Here is a 13640-nt window from a genome sequence, read left to right as displayed (position 1 = left end):
AAAACAGAATATCTGGCTTTTCCAATAAATGACATCCCCTGCATAAGGAAAGTTGCAAAAGTCAAGTAACACATTGAGCCACACTAGTAATATGACAGCAAATTACTAGTGTAGAGTAAGATGTGACATCATATTACCACAGTTCTCTGGGAATAGGGCGGCATATAAATCTAAACAAACAGACAAATAAATAAATAAAACATCACTAATCCACTTTTCATAAGCAAGGTCCATTGTAAGATAAAATACAGGAAATAGTATAAGGGTAGATGGACCATGAGGTCTTTTTCTGCCATCAGTCTTCAATGTTTCTATGTTTCTAAGGTGTACCTAGTGTCCTCACTAGAGTAAGCACCTACAAATACACTGCACAAAAAAATAAAGGGAATACTTAAACAACACAATATAGCTCTAAGTAAATCAAACTTCTGTGAAATCAAACTGTCCACTTAGGAAGCAACACTGATTGACAATCAATTCGACATGCTGTTGTTCACATTCAACTTTGTACAGAACAAAGTATTCAATGAGAATATTTCTTTCATTCATTCAGATCTAGAATGTGTTGTTTGAGTGTTCCCTTTATTTTTTTGAGTATATTTTCTCATCAACAGAAAACCTTCAAAAGCAGACCCTTTTCTAAGCAGTCCATTGTCCTTCCCCCCCCCTTTTTTTTTCAAATTAAAGCCCACAATCTTTTTAAACCACAAGATAAACTCTCAGTGTGGAGATACTTGTTTGAATACTGAAAGTACATCTGCGTTTTTCTCCTGAAAACACCAGGCCTCTCATACTCCCCACCACCACCCATCCAAAAGTACAGCAGAGTGCATGCATCGTGTGTGCAGTCTGGAAGGCAACTTGGAAGCCCAAATCTAATAATTGGGGGGGGGGGGTTATTTATCTAATAAGTGCAGCCATAAGGGGGGGGGTTAAATCCAAAAGGAGTTTTATTTGTCCCTACACAATAAATAGCTTGTGATTCCATCACAAACTGATGTCCATGTGCCGCCTCTATGTTGGTTGAGGCAGGCAGGATTCCCTTGAGCACCATTTGTTGGGAGTCAAGGGAAAGGGAAGGTTTTGCCTCCTCTTTCTGCTCAAGATCCCCAATTGATGGGCCACAGAGTGCTGAACTCGATGGGCTTTGGCCCGATTCAGCACGGCTCTTCTTATGTTCTTATGTTCAGAGCTGGACAAAACAGAGAGCAACGAAGCGCCAGCTTGAGCGAAGAAGCTCGTGTGCTGCTGCTGCTGCGGACACCCTTCAAACCCCCTTGTGTGGGTTTGCCGCCGCCAGTACAGCGAGGCTCCCTCCACCACGAGCGGGGTTCCCCGGCCTTGGAGCCTCTCACGCCTCGGTCTCGCCTCTCACGCCCCCCACAGTCACCTCGCCCGCCGGCCGAACACACCGGGAAGGCGGGAACGGCGACCGGCGGGGCAAAGAGAAAAGGTCCCGGCCGGAACGCGTGTCTCGTATTCGCCCCCACCTCACCCGCCGGCAGTCCCTCCCTCCCTCCGCCTCACACACTCACACGCGGGGCAGCTGCAACGGTGGCGCCCCCCGGCGCTGGAACACTCCGTCCACGAAGACGCCGTTCTTGCCCAGGCAACGCAGGTAGAAATCACCACCGCCGGGCGAAGGACTGGCGGCAACAGGCGGCGGCGATGGCTGAGTCCCGGTCCCGTCGCCGGCGAGGGTCGAGGCGGGGCCGCTACCGCTGTTGGCAGGGGCCTGGGCCTGAGCGGGCGGGGCGGTGAAAATCTCCAGGTGCCGCCGGGAGATGAAACTGGAGTGGCCCATGCTGACGTCCACCGAGCCCTGCGAGGAGTTGCGGCCGATGGTTACTGAGCGCTTTTTCATGAGGTATTCGAACTCCCGGCCCTCTAACCGGGCCACGGCCGCCGATGCCGTCCCCGCCGCCATCTTGGCCGAGGCAGCGCGCGGGACCAAAGGGCCCCCCCGTTTCCCACCCCCCCGCGCGCGTGCGCGCCCTCCCCCCTCCCTCCCCGATTCCCTACACCGCCTGCCGGGTCGGCCCCAGACACCGACAGACACAAGCGACAGAGCGCTTACGGTGCAACCCACACTCACGCTAGTCCCCCTTCTACTAGACAGGCTGCCGGCTTAGCCAATGAGCGTGCCGCACGCTCTTTGGAGCTCCGAGGTGTCCGCCACTCACAAGCGTCACCGGGATCGACGCAAGGCAACGAGGGTAGATTGTGCCCGCACTGGAGACAGGCAGGCAACGAGGTAGAATGAAACTGTGGCTTGGATTTTGTAATCATTTGGAGTGGGACGGTGGTAGAAGCGGTCGCTGCTGTAACACGATGGCAAAAACTTAAGAACTAGCCTTAAAAAATGCTGGAAAACTCCATAAATAAATTGTAAGGAATTTCAAAACATCTTAATGTAATGCTCTCAGTTCATTCCTCTATTAGATACACACATGCATTCTCTCATGACAGAGGAAGTAGATTCTGGGTTGCTTAAGCCAAAAGAATCAATACTCCTTATTTTGCTTTTTTATAATTCTTTATTCTAAATAAATTCCTTTACACAAGTAATTCAGATATAATACTGAATTTGTTCTATAATAGTAGAACAGTAACAGTAGCAATCCTTTTCATACTGTATACCACACTAAGGAGAAAGCTGCTTATGCAATGTAATGCATATATTTAGTAAGATTGTTAAGTACAGTATATCTTTTTATTGTCCAATGTATCTGTTGCTAATTCTTGCTTTTGATTAAAAATGTTGAAAATATTCCGTTTTAACATTTAACATTAATGTAAAAAAAGGATGCTATTTACACTCGCTGTTACTGTCACAGATACTGAGGTACTTAAACTGATCCATAAAGTTTTCTGCATCTAAAAAAAGGAACTGCATGTATTGACATATTTATTTTGTTACCGTATGTTCACATTTTTTGTATGAAATTTTCTCTTATATATATTTGTGCAGTATTGTATCATTATCCCTTAACTTTGACTTTTAAATTTTTAATTCCTTCTGAACAGTATAAACTTTTTATGCGCATTATACCTATTCAAGCATGTGTTCATATTTATGTATCTTTGTCCAATATATATTGTTCTAGTTCTAAGAATGGGTTGATAGTCCTAAAAGTATGATTTGGTTTATCAAATGAAATGTTCTATTTGGCAGATCAAAGCAAATAATACTTTTATGATATTACAACAAGGGATTGATTGTCTTCAGAACTAGCAGAAATAACAAAGATGATAAAACTCAGCTTTTATTATAGCTCTCACAGTCCAGGATTCCCTTGGCATTTACAGGATGATTTGAAAAAGATAACTGCATAAGATCTTGTAAATCCTCTTCTTAGACACCTTAACAAAAACAGAACAATGACATTAAGTTTTCACTTTTTCAGTCAAGGTTAGCATATGCGGGTTTTTTGAAAATCAGAGGTTAGTACAATACAGTATACCAGATCTGCTGTTTACTTCAAAACATTTGTATTTATTTACCTTTACCATTTTTAAAGGGGCACACAATATGGTTTACAGAAAGGTTAAGCAACAAGTTATTTTAAAAAGAAAGTCTGAAAATAGTACTGTACTGAAAATATTATCGTTGATTTCAAGGGAATATTTTGAAGCAAAAACAGAAACCAAAGGCATGGCAGATCTTATCCTTGGTTTGTCTTTGGTGAAGGACAAATCCACAGAAAGACCTTTGATAGTAAAGACAAGGTTGATTTGTGTGGTGGGGAAAGGGGAAGAGGTGGGAAGAAGATAGTCTGGTCCTTTGATTTGATCAACCACATTCATTTCATTTAAGCTTATAGTCCACTATTCTATGAATCTAAAAAAGGGAAACATAGAAAGAATTTTCCCTTTTTTCTCCTCACAGCGTGTGCTTCCGAACTGATAGAGAAGGTAAATAGATTCCACCGTTTTCAAGGTTCTGTTTTTGCATCTCATACAGTAAGGTGGAATTCCAGTGCAAGAGGACTTGTACTTATTGTGGATTCTATTTTCTTACTGGATCTACCTCAATGTGGTGACAGCCAGGTACTAACTCTGAGAGCTGATACTTTTATATATCACAGGCATTTTACCCTGAAGGTTTGAAAATTCCTGTTTTAGATCTTTGCCCTGGATTCCAGCAGAATGGAACTTCAATTCAGAGTTGAATTATACCTCTCCCCCCCCCCTTTTTTTCCCCCCCTTTGCAAACTCCGTTTTATCTTTTGAAGAAAAGGAATGGGAATATTCAGAAAGGCAATTACATAATGTTGGCCCTTGTCAGTATGATTTGCAGCACTGTAATAAGATTCAAGTAACAGATGGATTTCAGTGATCGTGGTATTTTGCTAAATTTAAACTGCTAACATTGGGACATGCTGAGAATGGAGCCTAGTAAAACAGAACGCTGATGTATTGAGGTATTAGGTAGCAATTTTTATTAAGGTTTCATGTTTCAATATTTTTATTGATTTTTTAATTACTTGGGATTATGGTTTATAAGATGAGCAGCAATATAGGTCTTTTAAATAAATAAATAGATAAATATTTAATTACATCTTTCCTTTATTAATATGCAGGTATTTATGCATTCCAAGACAAAGCTTTGTTTGATTTCCTGCCAACCTTCCTTTATTCTGGAAACAAATGAGCAAATGTTAACAGTTTTGATAGTAGCATCTGTATGTAAATAAGTTTTAAAATCATTTTAAAGTTCATTCTAAAAGCATTACTGTGATAGAAAACAGGACAATCATCTGAAGTTCCAGAAATCAATTCATTACTTAATAAAATAAATTGGTGAACAATTCCAGGAAAATAAATTGCACACAATAACCAAAACAGCCCCGTTCGAAAATAAATTTTTCCTCCTAAAATACATACTGGTTCACTGAAGTTAGCTGAAGTCACATGTCTATGGAGATTCTCAGTCATCCAGGTCACAATTGGCCCAAAAGTGCATTTCAAAAAACAACTGGCTTTTCTTTATTTTTTCCTTGAAGACATTTCGCTTCTTATCTAAGAAGGTTCTTCAGTTCAGAAGTGGACTTCTTCAGAACTGAAGAAGCTTCTTGGATGAAAAGTGAAATGTCTTCAAGGAAAAAACAAAGAAAGTTCAGTTGCCCTTTGAAAAGCACCCTTGTGTCTGAAGTCACATATTTTCTCTGAACTGAAGCAGAACATGTTAATGTGCCATAATTCAGTTGGGAGATGCAATATAAAGTTTCTGGATAAAACAACCGTTCACAACAAACACTTCAAGCTTCACTAAAGGTAAGGTGGGTTTTGGAGAGTGCAGGCATATAATGACTATATAACTGCTGATGAACTGTTGCATGTGGTTAAATCTTTACCTGTTCCAGGATTTAAATGGCAATTGTTGCTCAGCTACTGCATGTCACCAGGACTGCTACAGTAATTATCACCATGAAAATTTTTTTTTTTCTAATCATGTTTGACAAACATATTTGAAATATTGTGATAGATACCTGCCAAATATGCTCTGCAAAATGCCAACGTTTTAAAACAGTGGAATCGATATCAATTTAATACTATTTTGCATAAAATAAAATTCTCCTTTTAAAAATATAGGATTTTACTTCATCTGGATTGTGCTTTTCTAAACAGCCTTTTAAAATCCTTTGTAATAAAATATATCATAGTTTATAGTGTTTCTTTCATAATGTTCTGGACTAAATACGGTACTTCATTTCACACCTACTAATTCTGGAAAATTCCAATCCAGTCATTTGAAAAAATCCTTGCCTGTTATTTAATCCGACACAAATGTCTGCAGTTGGTTTACAAACCATGCTTCCCATAATGCTCTAAACTGCTTATGGAGGTCATAACGTGCAGAGCAGCAATAGCCGATTAACAAAAATCACATTGTTTTGGTGCGCTGAATAATAATCCGTAACATATATAGACTATCAGATTACTATCTCCATTGTTTCATGTTCAGTCGGCGTTTTTAACAGAGGCCTGTCCCGGAAGGAATTAACAATCCTCCATGCTGCAACAAGACATGTGCTTTTTCAGATGACATCATCCTCCTCAGTATCTAGGCAGTGGCCTAGTCTGAGTGTTTGTAAATACTGAAAAAGAACTCTGGAGGTGTGGCAATCACATCAATCACGTATGGAGAAGACAATAGTTATATCTATGCACTGAAATTTGCAATTGTTCAGAACATTTCTTTGAATTAGTAAATGTTTCAAAGACAACAGCAATAATATAAAAGGGACTAATTGTTTTAAATAATATAAAAGTTGAAATCCTATGGCATAAAGTGACAGTGGTGGTCTGCGGTTATTGGGACACTGGGTACCATTCCAAAAAATCCTTAGTGTGATATTTTTAAAAATCTGAACTTTAACAAAATGTCCATCTGTCAAAAAGTTACCTGCTTGGATCTGCAACTTGTGAGTTGCCCCAAGTTTTCAGAGAAGGGCAGCATACAAATCTAAATAATAATAATAATAATAATAATAATAATAATAATAATAATAATAATAATAATAATAAAAAATAAAAAAAATAATTTATTTGATTGATTGAATTTATGTTGCCGCTTATTCACCCATGGCAACTCAAAGTCGCTCACAGAATATAAAACCACATTTAAAACAATAAAAACTTACAAAAAGAATCAAATAAATTAATATAGTATAATATAACAAAATCAGCTCCCACCCCCTGCCCCGACAGCAGAAGACCACACAAGCCATTTAATGGGCTCCATCCTACTCTGGGTTCCCAAGGCCTGCTAGCAGAATCAGGTCTTCAGCGCCTTCCGGAAGAGTATTAGAGTTGGAGCCATTCTAATGTCTGTGGCAATGATCAGTAGTGGATTGTAAATCCTGTCTCTACTGGTTTATTTATTTTATTTTATTTTATTATTTAGATTTGTATGCCGCCCCTCTCCGCAGACTCGGGGCGGCTCACAACAGAATAAAACAATTCATAACAAATCTAAATTGTAGTTTAAAATATTTAAAAAACCCCATTTACTAAACAAACATACATACAAACATACCATTCATAAATTGTATATGCCCGGGGGAAATGTCTCAGTTCCCCCATGCCTGACGACAAAGGTGGGTTTTAAGGAGCTTACGAAAGGCAAGGAGAGTAGGGGCAGTTCTAATCTCTGGGGGGAGTTGGTTCCAGAGGGTCGGGGCTGCCACAGAGAAGGCTCTTCCCCTGGGGCCCGCCAACCGACATTGTTTAGTTGACGGGACCCGGAGAAGGCCCACTCTGGGACCTGATCGGTCGCTGGGATTCGTGCGGCAGAAGGCGGTCTCGGAGATATTCTGGTCCAATGCCATGAAGGGCTTTAAAGGTCATAACCAACACTTTGAATTGTGACCAGAAATTGATCGGCAACCAATGCAGACTGCGGAGTGTTGGTGAAACATGGGCATACCTAGGTAAGCCCATGACTGCTCTCGCAGCTGCATTCTGCACGATCTGAAGTTTCCGAACACTTTTCAAAGGTAGCCCCATGTAGAGAGCATTACAGTAGTCGAACCTCGAGGTGATGACGGCATGAGTGACTGTGAGCAGTGAGTCCCGGTCCAGATAGGGCCGCAACTGGTGCACCAGGCGAACCTGCGCAAACGCCCCCCTCGCCACAGCTGAAAGATGGTTCTCTAATGTGAGCTGTGGATCGAGGAGGACGCCCAAGTTGCGGACCCTCTCCGAGGGGGTCAATAATTCTTCCCCCCCCCCCAGGGTAGTGGAAGGACAGATGGAATTGTCCTTGGGAGGCAAAACCCACAGCCACTCCGTCTTATCCGGGTTGAGTTTGAGTCTGTTGACACCCATCCAGGCCCCAACAGCCTCCAGACACCGGCACATCACTTCCACTGCTTCGTTGACTTGTTCTTGCATCTGTGCACTTGCAATGTTTCTGCACATGTGCAGAAGTGTCTTGGGTGGTTGGGCAGAGCCTCTTATCATTGCCACTACTGGTTCTCCAAATCGGGAACAATCCACCACTAGCAATGATGTTCCAGAGAGAGGGAGCCACCACGGATAAGACCCTCTCTGGGATGGGAGCCACAACATTCCCTCCCTCCCTGCTCTGATTGATCGGGTAGAAGTGAAGGGCAAGAGACAGTCCCTCAGATAACTTTTTTATTTATGCCGGTATATCATGATATGTTAGCTTCTTGGTAACTGTGATTTTACATTTTTGTTAATAACAACAACAATAACAACAATATGTCTTGACAAAGGTGAACTTAGGAAACTGTTATCTTTAAAATTAGTTAATAAATATTAGATGAAACATCATGCTATAATTTATTAATAATGTAAAAAAAAGCTGTCTAGGCCTGATGTGAAAGCAGTGATTTAAAAACATAATCTGTTTGTGTCTCATTTTAATTGGCCAATGTTATGACATTAATATTTTGACAGAAATATAAAATCATATTTTAATATTTAAAATACTTCTATTTAGAAAATTAGTTTATTAAATTAAAACATTTAATAGCATATTGCACATATGTGCATTAGCTAAAACAACAGCATTAACATTGTAACATAAATCAAACAAAAATTACTGTCAAGAAAAAAATCAGTGCTCAAATTAATTTTTATTTCCCACTCTTATGATTAAAAATGCCTACCAGTCGAAACAGAATACAAAATACATAAGATATAGAGTGATACCTCGTCTTACAAACTTAATTCGTTCCATGACGAGGTTCGTAAGTAGAAAAGTTCGTAAGATGAAACAATGTTTCCCATAGGAATCAACGTAAAAGCAAATAATACATGCAAACCCATTTGGAAAATCCAAACTTTAAGGCTTAAAAAAAAAGTGGGGGCGGACAAAGTGAAGGCTAACGGAGTGGAGACGGACAGCAAGGAGAAGCGAGGAATGGAGGTCTTAACGAACGCTAATGTTACCCCAAATTGCTCCCAAAATCACCCCTCCAAAAGCTTCTTACGCCAGGTGATTTTGGAGGTAATTTGGGATGGCGTAGGAAGCTTTTGGAGAGGTGATTTTGGCAGTGATTTGGGGCAGTGTAGGAAGCTTTTGGAGGGATGATTTGGCAGTGAGATGGGGCAAAGGAAGCGGTAGGCTTGGGGGGATTTTGGCAATGGGATGGGGCGGCTGCAGGGAGCAGAAGAACTGGAAGGCTAGAGGAGAAAGTGGCAGGGAAATGGGGCAGCTCCAGCGTTCCCCGCCTCGGGACTGCAGGTGCAAGCAAAAGGAGGCGGGGAATCCCGGGCGGGGGCGGCAAGCAAATGGGATATCCCGGCGGTGGCAGTCACAAGGCAGGGGAATCCCTGCAGCAGTAAGAGAGCCCACATACCCGGGCTCGGGTTCGTAAGGTGAAAATGGTTCTTAAGAAGAGACAAACAAATCTTAAACACCGGGTTCGTATCTCGAAAAGTTCGTATGAAGAGGCGTTCGTAAGACGAGGTATCACTACATTGTATTTCTTAGCACTGTATCTGACTATGTATAGGATCTGAAGGACAGGGTACAGTTTATGACACAGTTTCACAGAAGAACACTAAAAGCATTAAGTAGCAAAATACAGTGGTACCTCGGTTTTCGAACGCTTCCTTTCTCGTACATTTCGGATACCGAACAAAATTTTCTGCAAAAATTTGCTTCAGTATCCGAACAAAAATTCGGATACTGAACAGAAAATTTTGTTTTCTATCCGAAATGTAAGATCTGAGGGACGAGGTGAGAGGGAATGGGAGTCGGAACGCCCCTCCTGGCCGCCCTCTTAATAGCCTTCCAGTCTCTACCTTGTAACTTCTCCACGCAGCAGGAAGGGTAGGGCTGGCTACAATACCGGCAGCTTCGTGGGGGCTACTTTCCTCAGCGTTCAGTCGGTTACCTACAAGCAGCTGCACCAATTTTTTTTCCCCGGCGGTGGCGGCTCCGTCGGCTTCCCTTCGAGGAGCAACAGCAGCGTCAGGAACGTCACGTGAAGGGAAGCCGCCGGAGCCGCCACGGGGAAAGAAAAAGTTGGTGCAACTGCCTGGAGGTAACCAACTGAACCGCGCGACATTCCCGACGCTGCTGCTGCGTGGTAGAGACTGGAAGGCTATTAAGAGGGCGGCCAGGAGGGGCGTTCCGACTCCCATTCCCTCTCATCCCATTCCCTGAGATCTTTATCCCATAGGGAATAGAGGAAATACTGTAGATTTAATTGGTTCCCAGCAAGTCAATGGGCTGGGAACCAATTAAATACATTTCCATTATTTCCTATGGGATAAATTAATTCAGTTCTCGACCAAATCGGTGCTCAACCACAGTTCTAGAACGGATTATGGTCGAGAACCGAGGTACCACTGTACTGATAAATGTAGTTGTACGTCTCTATTTGACTACTGTGCAATCCCCATAAAGAACTGCACTCTGCTTGATTTGTCTTGTACAACAGTTACGCCCAAGAGTGCAATCTTCAGAGGATTGCAAACACTCTAGTCACCTTATAACGATGCTACCCTCGAGGATTCTTTGGAAACTCCAGTTTGTCCAGGAGTATAAGTAGCAATGGACGCTTCCTGTTATTCCTGTGTGTCATGGCTGCTCCACAAACCACATTGGCTACCAGATGCCTTCCAGTTACAATTCAAGAAGTTAGTTGTTATCTATAAAACCCTTCATGTATTGGGTTTTATTATTTGAGGGACCATCTGTCTTCAGTTGTTTCTGCCTGTCCAGTACATTCAGACAGAATCCTCTCATTTAAATCTTAAATTGTTAGGTAACCAAGGATACTATCTCTGTTTCAATTTGGAACAATAACCCATTGGGGATACATGGCTTTTACTGTCCAAGAGTTTTGGAAGTCCCTTAAGACCTGGCTCTGTTCCCAGATTAAGATTTAGAGTGCCGGGGGACTTTTGTCAAATATTTTTTCTGATTGTTGGGAATGTTTTACCCTGGGCAGTTACTGGTATGTTGTTTTAATGGTGAACAGCAATTCATTGGAGAGTCTGATAACTAGCCTGCCTTCTTGCATTATTTTTCTGCATCAGTATATTCCCAAAGATGCTTTTTGCTTCACTGAAAAAATAATAGTACCTGACAGATTGTTTTACCAAGCAATACTTTGTCAGCTGGACTGGGAATCTGTTATCTGTTTGCAGGTCTGTCTTTTACATCAGATATTAATCAGTTCCTCAAATTTTGATAAAACATACTATATTATGGAAGTGTGTAGCTTAATACATGTAGAAGATAATAATCAGCACAATTTCTATGAATTTACAAATTTAGTTTGAGGGATATGTTAACAAACCTGCTCACACTGTGTCTAAGATATTTCAAAACCTTCACACAAGGAGCTCCAATATATATGAAATAGCTTAAATTTGTTGTACATTTATGTATCACTCTTTATCACTGGAACATATTAGTTCCCTAGTTAACAGATTGAGCAGATTGTTGCTGTACACTGTTGCTGCGATGCAAATGGCTCAGTGCTTAGAATGTAGTATTGCCGGCTAATGCTGCCAGTTGTTCAATTCTCAGCGGCTCAAGGCTGACTCAAATTTCTATCCTTCTGAAGTCTGTAAAATGAAGACCCAGCTTGTTGGGGGCTAGATACTGACTCTGTAAACCGCTTAGAGCTGTAAAGCATTATGAAACAGTATATGCTAATGCTATGCTAATGCTCTGAATATGACATGCAGCAGTGTTTCCCAACTTTGGCTACTTGAAGATATCTGGACTTTAACTCCCAGAATTCCCCAGCCAGAATTCTGAGAGTTGAAGTCCAGATATCTTCAAGTAGCCAAGGTTGGGAAACTCTGACATACAGTAATATACTATACAATATATATTTTATATTATAATTTAATAATTCACTTTGTAGTGTCAGTTGCAGCACAGATGGATCTTTTGATCCTTATATTCTTGTTTTTGGGATACACAGTGGACTCATCTTTAATTATTTAAACATATCTGGAAGTGGTTGTCACATCAGAACAAATTATTCTGAAAAAAAGCTCTAAGCATTGCAGTTTCTCTTCAGATAATATCAAGGTAGGCATATACTTGATTGACAAAATGAAAAGCAAAATAAAACAGATATACTTTTCGTTTCAGTACCATCGCTGATCTACAGATAAAAATTCTCTGAGAAGTCACTTGGTGGCAGTATTACTGTGCTTACTCTTTCAAGGTTGGGCAAAGAGCTATACTGTAGTTGCCTTATTTGCATTTGAATTTAGATGACTAATAAAACTATATGATCAAATATTTATCATACTGTTATTTTTAAAGTCATATTTTTTCATTTTCTATATTTCATATTGTTTTAAGTATAATATACACAAATAGAGTCTGTTCTGTTATAGTTTGCTATATTGTTGATGTATGCCAAAGCACTATCACTTGACACTAGCACATTATGCTGGGTTTGTTTGGACTACGGTTCTTGAAATTTGAGATATTTTAATTATATTAATGTTTTATGGGTACAACTTTTACCAACTAAAGAGCAGTTGTTAATTATCCTGTTGTAGATAGGTTTCTATTATCCAATAGCTGTCTTGACCCTACTGTTCATCTGTACTTAAATTTAGACATAAAAAAGACCTTGAAAATTGCAGTCGCAATGTTATTAGTCAAGTCACCGATACAACATATTGTTATAATTCAGTACTTGATTCAATATTTTGATATATAAGAAATTTTAATTTTCTTACATTGAAAATCTTCTGTCCTCATTCTGTATTACAAATATTATTAAAAAATAATTTACCTTGTGTTACACTATGCGTTGTTTTATTTACAATCAATAGTTTCTGTGGTTTCCATACTATTGCATATTTTGATCTAAATAAATTACACTTTTACAAATGTAAAAAGAGTAGAATCATTTGTGCTATGTAAGGCAGTCTTTTACTGGGATAAATCTGATTTTTATTACTCAAATAATTATAATTATATAACACTAGTGTATAAATTACTTTTTTCTAAAGACTAAAACCCCTTTCTCAAAGAAATTATACAATTAAATATAAAGTTTTGGGGGAGGGGGATCAAGTTTTCTGAAAATAAAACTTTGCAGACAAACGATGACTCTTCTCCACAGTCTCTTCACAGTAGATTTGGGTGGGTTGTGAAAATTAGAGGATTGCGCCTCAATGTTACTAAGACAGCTGTTAAGTTTCGCCCTGTTTTATGACCATTCTTGTCAATTGTTAAATGAAACACTGCAGTTGTTAAGTTAGCAACATGGCTGTTGTGTGTTTCTGGCTTCCCCATTGACCTTTTGCATGTCAGAGGGTTGCAAAGGGTAATCCCATGATCCCATGACCCTTCAACCATCATAAAAGTATCCAAATTTTGATAATGTGATTATGGGGACACTGCTATGGTCATAAGTGTGAAAAACAATCATAAATCACTTTTTTCAGTGGCCATTGTAACTTTGAATGGTCACTAAATGAATGGTTCTACATCAAGGAATGCATGTACTGCAGATGAAAATCATTCTGTTAGTGAAACAATTAGATTCTGCTTTTAGATATTATTTAAAGGTGTAGCTTTTGTTCTGTATAAGAAAATTCCAAATTTATTATTTCTTCGCTCTTACTTTGTATAAAAGAGGATCTGAATTATTTTCAATCTCATGCTATGTGGA

General features: G+C 40.1%; 1 protein-coding gene across 2 annotated transcripts in view; it reads right to left on the bottom strand.

The window, feature by feature from the left end:
• The window catches only part of FOXK2 (forkhead box K2), a 48440-nt gene extending 46332 nt beyond the window's left edge, over positions 1-2108 (bottom strand). Inside the window, exons 1-2 of one of the 2 annotated variants that reach the window (XM_070739670.1) lie at positions 2096-2108; positions 1536-1822 (exon numbers count right to left, since the gene is read on the bottom strand). In XM_070739670.1, coding sequence (XP_070595771.1) covers positions 1536-1804 — 269 coding nt within the window. In that variant the 5' untranslated portion in view covers positions 1805-1822; positions 2096-2108. Of the gene's footprint in view, positions 1-1535; positions 1981-2095 lie in introns of those variants that run through there. The other variant, XM_070739669.1, reaches the window with a different exon arrangement.
• Positions 2109-13640: the final 11532 nt, after the last annotated feature.

Source organism: Erythrolamprus reginae, chromosome 2, assembly GCF_031021105.1.
Source record: "Erythrolamprus reginae isolate rEryReg1 chromosome 2, rEryReg1.hap1, whole genome shotgun sequence".
Classification (NCBI taxonomy): Eukaryota; Metazoa; Chordata; class Lepidosauria; order Squamata; family Dipsadidae; genus Erythrolamprus; species Erythrolamprus reginae.
The sequence above is the reverse complement of the archived record's forward strand: the minus strand, read 5'-3'. Positions and strand labels throughout refer to the sequence as shown.